Source organism: Sinocyclocheilus anshuiensis, unplaced genomic scaffold (assembly GCF_001515605.1).
Source record: "Sinocyclocheilus anshuiensis isolate Anshui unplaced genomic scaffold, SAMN03320099.WGS_v1.1 scaffold1127, whole genome shotgun sequence".
Taxonomy (NCBI): domain Eukaryota; kingdom Metazoa; phylum Chordata; class Actinopteri; order Cypriniformes; family Cyprinidae; genus Sinocyclocheilus; species Sinocyclocheilus anshuiensis.
Genome location: NW_015546115.1, coordinates 195,822 through 207,559, shown reverse-complemented (window position 1 = coordinate 207,559; position 11,738 = coordinate 195,822). Strand labels below are relative to the sequence as shown.

Genomic DNA, 11,738 nt, shown 5'->3' with positions numbered 1-11,738 from the left:
AAAAAAAAAAAAAAAAAAAAATAAAATAAAAAAAAAAATATATATATATATATATATATACACATACACACAATTTATAATTAAATTAAATATTAAAATGGTGCTAGAAAATTTAAAACTAGTAGAAAAGACCATATATATACTGTACATATATATATATATAAGAAATGAAATAACAGAATATTAGGTTATCATATATTGTTTAATTTTAATTTACGTGCATACTTTGTTGCAAAAAAGAAAAAATTAAACTTAACAAAAGTAAAAAATTCTTACTATAGCTCACCTCATAAGTGACTGGTTTTGAATGTTGTATATTATATATCTAAATAATATTTTTTATAATCATGAAACTATCTATATACATCATAAAAAAGGAAGATAAGTAAAAAAGAAAATGTTATATATACACATCAAATTTTTTACTCTTCATATATATATATATATATATTCTCTTATAAAATGGCTTTTTTTTTTCCAAGGTAAACTCTAAAAATAGTTCAATCTAAAAGTATTGTTTAGTGTAAAACGTTGAAGATTAGCAGATAGATTATGGATTCATTAAATAAGCCGTTTCCTCTAAAAAGCAGTTTATTCCGCGTAGTGAAGCCTCTCCTACATGACATCCATTCATAAAAACCCGGCCTCTGGTCTCCTTTCCCACGTACTTCCAAAGCAGAAGGGTTAGCATTAGCCGGTATGCTTTTTTTGGCTAAAGGTTGCAGGCTTGCCTTCTAGTGGCTTTGACTTCATGCGCTCAACTGTAGCAGCTTTAATTACATAGCAAAAGGGGAGGGGCTATCAGATTCCAATTATTAATGACACAATAACATTATAAAGTTCATACACTATATGGCTGAGTACATAGTGCATAAGTGCGTAGTGTATAGTGCGCCATTTGGGACGCAGTTAATGTGTGTGTGTGTGTGTTCAGCTGATCACGGAGGTGCTGGTGAAGGTGATGGCGGAGAAGGCGGGTCTGGATGCGGCTGGACAGAGCGCACTCAGGAGAGTCATGGAGGCCGTCATCGGAGACATCGACGCTTACTACAAGGAGATCGGATTCGCCGGTTAAACGACACGCTGAGCGTCACGAACTCAGCGGCATCACAGAAACAACGCTTGTCTTGCTCATGCATTAGTCAATAGAAATTACTGTGCAGCTAATACGATTAAAAACTATCCGCAGAGAACAAATCATGTCTAAAACCCAAATAAACATGCAACTGTTAGTCAGGACAAGCGCCGTGTTTCGTTTTGATTTTGACGGGAATGAAAACAAGGCTGGAACTGAAGTAATTACAGCGCGTTCACTGGACTGTACTGTTGACAACATACTGATTGTTCAGCTGACGAAACTCAATACAACTTTCTCTAGACACAAACTCAATAAAAAGATTTGAAAGTTGTTGAAAATCACGTGATCTAGGACCTTGCACAGTCTATCCCGTGCAGCCTCGTTTTCATCTGCGTTAGATCCAAGATGGCGCCTGTCCTGATTAAGGCAGTGTTGGGCAGTAACTAGTTACTAGTAACTCATGGTGCGTTCAAGTCATGTCGGATAGATCGTATTTACGAGTTGAACGCACATGAACGCTACCACAAAGTCGTTATTACGAGTGGGAAACTCGAAATGTTCTTTAACCCCAGAGTTTCCGAGTTGGGGGCGTGTCAATGAGAAACATGGCGGAATCCATGGATGTTGCATCCTGTAGTTGACGGTAAATTTTTGTTTAAATTTATAGTTTTGATGAAGTTTTGATGCAATACAGATTAAAGTGGCTTCATAAATTACTTTTGAAAAATATTAAAAATGCAAAACACACCTGATGCGAATTCTTTGCTCTTCATTTTCTATAAGCAAAGTTAACAGACCCTGTTGTCACCGCCATCTTGTGCCGACTAAACTGACTTGAACGCACCTGACGTCGTAATTACGACTTGTCAACTCGTAAGTACGAACGTCCCAGGAGGACTTGAACGCAGCATCAGTTACTGTAATAATATTACTTTTTGCAGTAACTAGAAGTGTAACTAATTACTAATCAGCTTTCAGTAATAATATTACAGTTACCATCCATAAAGCAGCTTAGTTACTTTTGATGCCTCAACCCCCTTCAAGCTACACATGACAATTAATGAGATTAATACAACACTTCTACTTGAATGTCACTATCAATCACTATCGAGTGTTTGTAATAACTTCTGACTGCGATCCAATGTAGATTTTGGTCAAATGATGAGGCAGAAATATGTTGTTAGTAACATTCTAGAAGAATTGTATGTGGAAGATACACAGTTACAACTTCTGAGGGGCGTGAGGAAAAAGTAATGTAACTAGTAGTGTAACTAATTACTGTTGCCAGAAAGTAATAAGTACAGTATTACTTTTGAAAGGAGTAACTAGTAATGAGTAATATATTACATTCTTTGTGTAACTAGCCCAACACTGGATTAAGGTAAATGTGCCTTGAAACGAGCCAATCACGTCAGGTTTAGAGCGTCAGCTGATCTGATGATGTCATGACATGACATGTCTCAGAAGGAGCCTCAGATTAGGACTAAACTTCATCTGAATTGCACTCGAGTGATTGCACATTAATAAAATAATGTCAGTTTGGGAGAAAATGATGATCGAAATTGTTTAATTCTAATGACGCCTCTATTATTTTGAAAGGCCATAGATACTGGTTTCTCTACACTTGCTTTGTCTTACTATTATTAACCTGCGTTACAAATCATTTGCTTCGCTTTTGTTTAGCAACACTTATTAATAAACGTCGCTTTTACCTGCTGAAAAACTGAATTGTGTCTTTATTTGTCATTCATGCAGTAAAAACCTCACCTTTGTCCCTCACTATTTGCTGAATTATTATAAACAGACACAAAAACAGTAAATAAACGAAACAAAATTATATTTGAACGTTTTTCAATTCAAAGGGTAAACTAGGAAATCTAACTGAACTATTACCTCATAAATCACAAAATCACCTCATAGGTGATTGACATTATTTCTATAAATATAATCGGACTAAAATAGCAAAAAAAATAATAATTTAAAGGTTTTTCACAGCTGATTTAATACGCACACACACACACACACACACAGATGGGTAGATTACTTACAAATTGTAATCTGTTATTGATTCCAAATTACATGACAAAAATTGTAATTAGTAATGTAATCCATTATAATACACATTTTAAGTAATATAATCAGATTACTTTTGTCACATTGTTTATCACATTGATTTAAATATGATAATATTGTTCCATATTGATATAAAAATACAAAGACAGAAATATATTCCATTCATTGTTATTAACAACATGAAGTGCATTAAACATATTACGCCAAGGTTTCCCGAATTAAGTTTGTGAAGAAACTGCAGAGGGTTTATGAATTTAATGAGAAGCTAATAATGAATTAAATCATAAAAATGTTAAATGAAATATTTTATTTGTTTACCTGCATGTCACGTGGCCATAACCAACATCAGAGAACTGTGAACACGCAAATGTGATATTCAATTATTCAATTATTTATTTTAAATTATCTCAGGGGTACTCCAAATAAAAATATATTATGTAAAAGAGGATCAGATGATACAAAAGTTTGTGAATTTGTGCATTTAATGTGTTTGAAAGACAAAAGCCTTCCAAAGACATAGAAATACATTGTTGAATAACCTGACAATTTAAACAAAAATTCATGTGTTCATCAGTAGTTCATGCAGTGTTAAAATACTTCTTAAACCTGAAATGATTTAGCACCTGACTAGTGACTGGTCTCTGTGTGAATGTCCACAAAACTCAAGACTTTGAGTGTATATAAGTGGCAGGCTATTTTAGAAAGGAAATTTTAAAAGATGAAAAAGAGGAATTAGGGGAAATCAATATTATTATGAATAATTTATTGCTATGTGAATAATATGTAATCATGTAGTTAATATAAAAGTAACTAATTTAATCTAATCACAAGTAAATTTTTGGAATCTGATTACATAATGATTACATGTTATCAATTACTGCCCAGCTCTGTATATATATATATATTTATTCAAAATATTAGATGAATTATGGCTGCAGTATGACTGCGGTTGGGCTGTTTTGCGGTTCATAATCATCTGAAGGATCACGCCTGCATGCGTTTACGGTCCGTTTGACAACACGGCTTTATTCTAAGCTGCTGTGCAATCACATGCTAAACTCATCTGGCCTGATCTGGGTCTGGAATGAGCTTTATTTATGACATTGTGACCCTTACTCTTTGCTAAACCTCGACCTCTTGTTTATGTTCTTCCGTTGGCCGGTATTTCTCAGAAATCTTTATCCTCAGAAAACTGCAGGCTGATCTGCAGCCGTGCACAAACGCACACGCTCAAGGTCACGGCCACTCGTGCTTTTCCATCCCTCGCAAATCTCATTCCAGGACGTCTGTGGACGTGACTGAAGCCACAGAGGTTTCCTGCTCCGCGACTGCCATTTGCTTTTACTTTACGGTTGTGTTAAGAGATGTCATGAGCATGTGTTACGTTCTCCCGGGGGGTTTGTCTTGGTCACACCAGACATGACAACAGTTACTTTCTCTCTGTCTGACTCGGTCTCTCTCTGCCTTCCTTTAGTTGTCACGTAGTCGAGTGTTTGGAGACCTGACCTCATATCCAAAAGCTCCACATGATATCACACACGAGACAGCTGACATATAAAGCATATCAGCCTGAGCTCTAATATCCCAGTTTCTCCTAGAAAGCAACAAGATTGAAAGGAGAGTGAATGGAGACTTGAGTTTTTTACTTAAGATGATTTTCCTTTTCTTTGCTAGACCCCGGCTTTTCAAACAGCGGGCCGCAGTGGAGTAATGTATTTGTTTAAAATAAATAAATGGAGTGATTGGGTCTGTGGAAATATTTGTTTAAAAAAGATTTTTTAAATAAATAAATAAATGGAGTGATTGGGTCTGTTTTAAAAAGATTTTTAAATAAATAAATAAATGGAGTGATTGGGTCTGTTTTAAAAAGATCTTTAAATAAATAAATAAATGGAGTGATTGGGCCTGTGGAAATATTTGTTTAAAAAAATAATACATTTGTTAAAAAAATAAATAACAATAATAATAAATAAAAATAGATCAAAATAAATAAAAAGTTTCTTAAAATACAAATAAATACACAATACACTAAACTAAAAATGGATTAAAATTATTAAATAAAAATCAAATACAAATAAAAGCAGATTAAGATAAATACAAAATTAGTAAAATTAGATTAAAATAAAAAAAGTTTAAAATAAATAAAAGATTCTAATAAATAAATAATGACAGATTAAAAATTAAAAGAAATGATTAAATAATGAAAAATTAATACATTTAAAAAGTACTACCAAATAATATTTTATACATATTCATACTATAATTTTTCCCTGCCAATTGGGCTTTTATTTATGAAAATATATAGCAGCCTTTTAAACTGTAGGATAGGGGATGTTGAGCATGATTTTTGCAGTTCTGTGGTATCTAAAACCCATTTGAATTTTTCTATCGAAAGAAATTCTAAGAGAAACATAAAATTAACAGTCAAACAAAGTCTCCTGAGCAACAAAGGAGTGACTTCTGAGCATCGAGACTTTCCTCTGAGCTCTAGCATCAAGCGGTGGTTTGATGTGTTTCTCCTCTCAATGCCAGCATTGTTCTGCAGGTCTGCTGGAAGAGAGCATCTGGTTTCTGAGCACTTTCTGACCATCTCCTGACTGAATGTGTGTGTGTGTGTGTATTTGTAAGGAAGCTCAGTGTCATCCTGTATTATCTACTGTGAGAGGAAGAGGCAGGGCAGGAAAGCCGAGATATCTGGAGCTCTCCAGAGAGTCCATCTGAAACACAGGCTCTCCATTCAAGCTCACAGCCAGCTCAGAATGAGGCTTGTGTCATTATAACGCAGGCATATGATGATAATCACAGTCAAAACGTGATGATGATCACGTACTCTCAAAACACACAGAAACACTGAAATAAGAAATGATATGCGTTCCTAATCATGCTAATCTCACCGTCACAATACTAGAGAGGTGCTAGGTGGTTGCTATGCAGTTTTAAGGTGCTTTAATAGGTTTTAGCACATTGTTATGCAGTTAACTGTTTTTTATGGATTGTTGCTATAGCATTGATAAGATGTTGCTAGGTTTTCGGAGTTGTTTTTAACATGTTGCTAGATGGTTGCTAGAGTTTGCTGGTTGCTAGGGCGTTTCTATCTAGTTGCCAGGTGTTCTAAGCGGTTTTGTGACATTTTTACATGGTTGCTGCTAGCTGCTAGCGTTTGCTGGTTGCTCAGGCTGGTTTTTAACATTTTTCTACGTTTTCTAGAGTTTTATGGTTTTATGGAACCAGTTTTCTAGAGTTTTATGGAATTGCTAGGGCATTCCTATGCAGTTGCCAGGTGTTCTAAGTGGTTTTTAACATGTTTTTACATGGTTGCTATGCAGTTGGCAGGTGATCGAAGCGGTTTTTAATGTTTTTACATGGTTGCTAGGGCATTTCTATGCAGTTGCCAGGTATTCTAAGTGGTTTTTAACATGTTTTTACATGGTTGCTATGCAGTTGCCAGATATTCTAAGTGGTTTTTAACATGTTTTTACATGGTTGCTAGGGCGTTGCTATGCATTCTAAGCGGTTTTTAATGTTTTTACATGGTTGCTAGCGTTTGCTGGTTGCTAGGGCGTTTCTATGCAGTTGCCAGGTGTTCTAAGTGGTTTTTTAACATGTTTCTACATGGTTGTTAGAGTTTTCTTGTTGCTAGGGTGTTGCTATGCAGTTGCCAGGTGTTCCAAGTGGTGTTTAACATGCTGCTATGTCATTGCTAGAATTTGTGGCATGGTTTTTTTAACACATTGCTATGCATTTTCTGGATGGTTTCTAGGGTGTTGCTTTGCAGTTACCAGGTGCTCCAAATGTCAAGTCAATTTTTAGAGTCGGGGTACTTGGACCTGCGAATGAATTTGGACTCTGACATTTTGGACACAGGAACTTGTGTAATGCTTTTGACAATATACATTGTATTAAAGCATCTTTACCCAAAATGACACATCTTTCCTCACCAAGACACGTGATTTCAGGTGACACTTACTGGCAGGGGTTGGTTCAGATCAGTAACTATGAGCAATACCAGTAGTGATGCTTCATTTAGCAAACACACACTTTACCTGGCTATAAATAAGAGCAGGAATGTGTGTGAAAGTGGTACGTGCAGGTAGAAACGCATCCACTGCCATCCAGCTCTGCCAGTCTCTCAACATGTGAACACACACCCACACACACACACACACACTCACTGCATTATTCAGTAACAGAATGGGTCGAGTGGGACAGTCGAGTGGGACAAAGGCAGGTCTCTGGAGGGACGGCTGCATTGTAGAGGTGTTTGTGAAGGACTCTAATGGACGCCAGTAGAGCAGATCATGGAACAATATGACACAAAGCCACTGAGAATGAACTGAAGCGGCGTCTCAGTCTGTGACCTCATGAGAATAACAGACCTATACTTTGGAACTTTAATGACTTTTATAGTTAAAACCAAATACAGAACGTTTTCCCCAAAGCTTGTAGGTTCAAGCCCAATTCATGAGCGCCATCAAAAGTGTCCATTACAAGAACAATAAAAAGACTCTAAAATTAGACCGCGATGGCCTCTTCGTGACAGTCGAGGCTCTCTGTGTGTCTGTGGGGTGAGAGGATATCTGGACTGTGACCCGTGTGTGAAGTGGTCAGCGAAGAGATTGTCGAATGAGGTCAGTCACGAGGGAGCCAACGGAAAGGTTGGGCGAGTGAGAGAGAGCACAGGTAAGATGCCAGAAAGCCTTTTTGTCATTTCTTCGCAAAGAACGTCCATTATTCAGGACTCGGGTTACCGATAGGATTGGTTTGCAACAGGTGAGGGTTGTCATAGAAACGCAAAAGATTCGAGGGGGAATAAGAGGATTCTGGGATGAGGTTACTGTAGTGCACCAAAAAGAGAAGTTAACAAAAACTAAAACCATAAATAAACAGCAACTGAAATGTAATAAAATATATTAAAAAAAAAATTATATATATAAAAATGGAATAAAATATTTTGATATAAACTTATATTGCCAAAGAAATATTTCCCATTTTTAACATACTAAAATAACAAAAACTGAAATAAAAATGAATCAAAACTATGTACGCATTAAAAAACTAAAACTAATAAAACAATTAAAACACACAACAAAATGACTAAAACTTTATCTAAAATTAAGATGAAAACAGAAGAAAAAAAAAAAAACTAATTCAAACAATTAATAGAAACTATAATAGTATCTACAATAACACTGGAGTAGACACATTTAATCTCACAAATCACTGCTTAACTTTTTTAGCCATCAAAAAAAAATCAGGAAAAATGCTCGAAGACACATATTATAGTAAATATGTTTTTACTAACATAATTATTGGGTATTAAGATATTTTAGGGCAAGAACAATATTGATTTATAGGTTGAGTACCAGTCAATTTCTGACTTATTTACTCATTCTTTTTTATTTTATAACAATAGTTAAGCCATTAAAACTGGGAAAACATGGGAATATTAATAATAATAATAATAGTAAGCTCACCAAGTACATCCAAACTTTTTACTAGTATTGTAGTAAATATATGTAAGAAATTAAATTCATTTCAATAAAAATTCAATTATTGTATTTATAAATATTGTAAAAGGATAATTATGTGGGGACTATGTTAGAAGCAATTCCTTCGCTACCCAATGGCTCCCCCTGCTGATTTGGATGTGTTAATTCATTACAAGAGCTGAATATGAACGCTGGGCAGCCATGAAAACACACAGTATTTAATAAAGTCCCATGGCAAGGTAAATTTCATGGGCAGTGATGTGAAAATAACAGTGAACTAATCTGCAGTCCAGTGTGATTATCTGCAACTTGTGTTTCCTGTGTGGAAATTCAAAGTAATGAATCGAGTCTTAATGTAGTTCTTAATTGATCCTATTGGAGGTCAGTCCTCTTCAAGCTCAGAGGTCACCGAGCAGCGGGTCAGAGAGGACAGATAGAGGGCGGTGGTTGCTATGGGCGACATTCCCGCCGACACCTTCAAGATGTTCAGGAGCCGCACGGCTGCTGCGTTCACACCATCTGCCGTCTGAGAGACAGAGAGAGTAACGTGCCGTAACACACATCTGCCTGAGGTGACCGTGTGTGTGTGTGTGTGTGTGTCTGTCTTTGTGTGTCTGTGTGTCTGTCTGTCTCTGTGTGTGAGTGTCTGTCTGTGTGTGTGCGTCTCTATGTGCGTGCGTGTCTGTGTGTATCTCTGCGCGTGCATGTCTGTGTGTGATGTGACACTGAAGACTGGAGTAATGATGCTGAAAATTCAGCTTTGATCACAGAAATAAATAATATTTTACTATACATTTACATAGAAATTAGTGACTTTACATAGTAATATTTCACAATTTTTACTGTATTTTTAATAAAATAAATGCAGCTCTGGTGAGCAGAAAATACTTATTTTTTAAACATTAAAATCTTACTGAGCCCAGACTTTTAAATGGTACTATGTATATATAATACAACACTCAAACTCATGCCATTTAAGTACATGATCAGCAAAAGAAGGTGCTTGACCTTCAGAAAATGTTGCTCATCCATCTCGAGGTCAAACCAAATAACATGTGAACCATTTATTTTATGTTACCATTTTGCTACATTGTTACCAAAATGGGACTTATCTGAAAACAGATTAAAACCCTGAATTGTGTGATGCCATGAACTACACAAATAAAAATATAAAAAGCAAACTATTTCAGCTTTTCTGAGTGCAGTGTTGGGGAGTAACTAGTTACAGTTACTGAGAAACAATGCGTAATTAAATTACAGTTACTTATGAAAATGTTAACGGGGGTAACGTCTAAATATTTTGACTGATTTCTTTCCCAAATTGCAGTGACTGCTCTAAAATATGAGACACCAATGTTTCAGGAGTTTAGGACACAGAATAGGACTCATGCTTATTTGATAACTTTAATGTTCTATTTGGGTTTATGATGCTTTATTTTTTAAGATGAACGGTTTTGTTTTTCCAAGGCATTGTTAGATGCCAGTGCTTCCTGTCATAACTACGCAAAGATTTGATTTCAAAAACAGTATCATAGCTATTAAACTACATCTTATGATTTTAAATTTGTATTTTTCCTCAGAAATATCTCAAAGTGAAAAAAGGTGCTAAAGTCTGATTTAGTGCTGGCTGTGCTTTAAAATGTAATTATTATCATCTTAATTCAAGTGATGAAGGTAATCGGTGTTGAGCTCTACTGTAAGGTTAACCCTGCCTGCTTTACATGTTTGAAAATGAATAATAGTTGAAAACATTCGTTAGAAATTTAAAAAAGTAATCAGTTACATTAATAAAGTAATTGAAATAGTTATACTACTTATTACATTTCAAATTGAGTAATTTGTTATCTGTATCGCAGGGGTGCCCACACTCGGTCCTGGAGGGCCAGTGTCCTGCAGAGTTTAGCTCCAACCCTAATCAAACACACCTGAAGCAGCTAATCAAGGTCTTACTAGGCATACTAGAAACTTCCAAGCAGGTGTGTTGAGGCAAGCTGGAGCTAAACTCTGCAGGACACCGGCCCTCCAGGACCGAGTTTGGGCACCCCTGCTGTATCCTATTACATTTCCAACGAAACCCACCCAACATTGAGTGTATGTGACTATAAATGCATTTTCACAAATGCTTTGAATTTCTTTTTTGTGGAAAACTAAGAGACAAAAATGAGTGTGCGCACATTTACAATTGTTGAAAGTGGCTCTCAACTCACCATCAGTGACCAAGAAACACACTTTCCCCAGGAAGCAGTCTGAGTGCAGATGAGCGAGAGAGCTTTCCACTGACTGCAGACTGAGACAGAGAGAGAATAAGAGAGAGAGAGAGAGGTCAGTGTACCTGCGCTCTGACAGCAGATTCACTATAAACACTATTAAATCAATGCGAGGACGGGTTTCCTTGTTCTCAACAGGCAGAGGGAGTTTTCTGGCCAAACGCCTGAAACACATCAGGAACATTTACACGGGGTTAAACATGAAATACAACATATCCACACATGTCGTCCATTTGAGCATAATAATAATGATAATAATAATAAACATCGCTACAGACACTCACACATTGACGTTGAAATCATTCTCATTTCGCACTAAGGCGTTGGCTAGTTTGGACTGCAGCTCCTCCTCGTTTTCAACCAGCTGTTAAGATAAATATAAAGACATTAAAACTGTTGTATTGTTATATTAGCTTTATAAAGTTTCAGTGAGATGAGCTGAGGCGCGTTACTCACGAGCACAGTCGCGGTGTTCAGCTCCGGGACTTTACTGTACGGAGTCAGGAGCGCCATGATGAGGTGTATCAGAAATACGGCGAGTTTTATTGATTTGTTTGTATGTTTATCGGGGAAAAAAACTGCGAAAACTCGCGATTCGAGCGACGGTTCCTCCTCGCGCTTATTTTCAAAGCTCACGCGCGTGACGTCACACACAACGCGACCCGACGTAGAGTAGTGTTGGGTCATTCTTGAACGATTTAGTAGACATATTAGGGAAGTAACACGTAACATTTTAATTATATTTTGTTAAAATGAACGAAATGAACGAAATGACTCGAAAAAAGATTCGTTCATTTTGTTGAACGAGACTCAAAGGTCCGAGTCGGTAAA

The 11,738-nt window shown here is 36.2% G+C and overlaps 3 protein-coding genes and 1 long non-coding RNA gene across 5 annotated transcripts in view; 1 reads left to right on the top strand and 3 right to left on the bottom strand.

Annotated features, from left to right (window-relative positions):
* Positions 1-1,387, top strand: part of mb (myoglobin) — a 3,858-nt gene extending 2,471 nt beyond the window's left edge. Inside the window, exon 4 of the mRNA XM_016502655.1 lies at positions 935-1,387. Within this exon, the coding sequence (XP_016358141.1) occupies positions 935-1,075 (141 nt within the window). The 3' untranslated portion in view covers positions 1,076-1,387. The remainder of the gene's footprint in view (positions 1-934) is intronic.
* Positions 1-7,324, bottom strand: part of LOC107700842 (uncharacterized) — a 16,276-nt gene extending 8,952 nt beyond the window's left edge. The window contains exon 1 of the long non-coding RNA XR_001635581.1: positions 7,310-7,324. This is a non-coding gene — a long non-coding RNA (uncharacterized LOC107700842). The remainder of the gene's footprint in view (positions 1-7,309) is intronic.
* Positions 7,325-8,508: 1,184 nt separating this feature from the next.
* On the bottom strand, positions 8,509-11,574 carry pane1 (proliferation associated nuclear element). Its single transcript, XM_016502656.1, has 5 exons — positions 11,364-11,574; positions 11,192-11,271; positions 10,973-11,071; positions 10,848-10,927; positions 8,509-9,166 (listed from the first exon to the last, which is right to left on the bottom strand). The coding sequence occupies exons 1-5, from the start codon at positions 11,418-11,420 to the stop codon at positions 9,039-9,041; spliced, it is 444 nt and encodes a 147-aa protein (XP_016358142.1). The 5' UTR covers positions 11,421-11,574; the 3' UTR covers positions 8,509-9,038.
* The window catches only part of mri1 (methylthioribose-1-phosphate isomerase 1), a 35,898-nt gene continuing 33,373 nt past the window's right edge, over positions 9,214-11,738 (bottom strand). Inside the window, exon 7 of one of the 2 annotated variants that reach the window (XR_001635579.1) lies at positions 9,214-9,240. The gene's annotated coding sequence lies outside the window, so the exon portion shown is untranslated. Of the gene's footprint in view, positions 9,245-11,738 lie in introns of both variants that reach the window. The other variant, XR_001635580.1, reaches the window with a different exon arrangement.

What these genes read in the sequence shown, in the direction of transcription:
- pane1 (XM_016502656.1), bottom strand. Translation starts at nt 11,420, where the DNA reads ATGGCGCTCCTGACTCCGTACAGTAAAGTCCCGGAGCTGAACACCGCG. An exon ending in TGAACACCGCGACTGTGCTC is followed by an intron (nt 11,272 to 11,363) that starts GTGAGTAACGCG and finishes TTATCTTAACAG; the next exon opens with CTGGTTGAAAACGAGGAGGA. An exon ending in GTGTTTCTTGGTCACTGATG is followed by an intron (nt 9,167 to 10,847) that starts GTGAGTTGAGAG and finishes TCTGTCTCTCAG; the next exon opens with ACGGCAGATGGTGTGAACGC.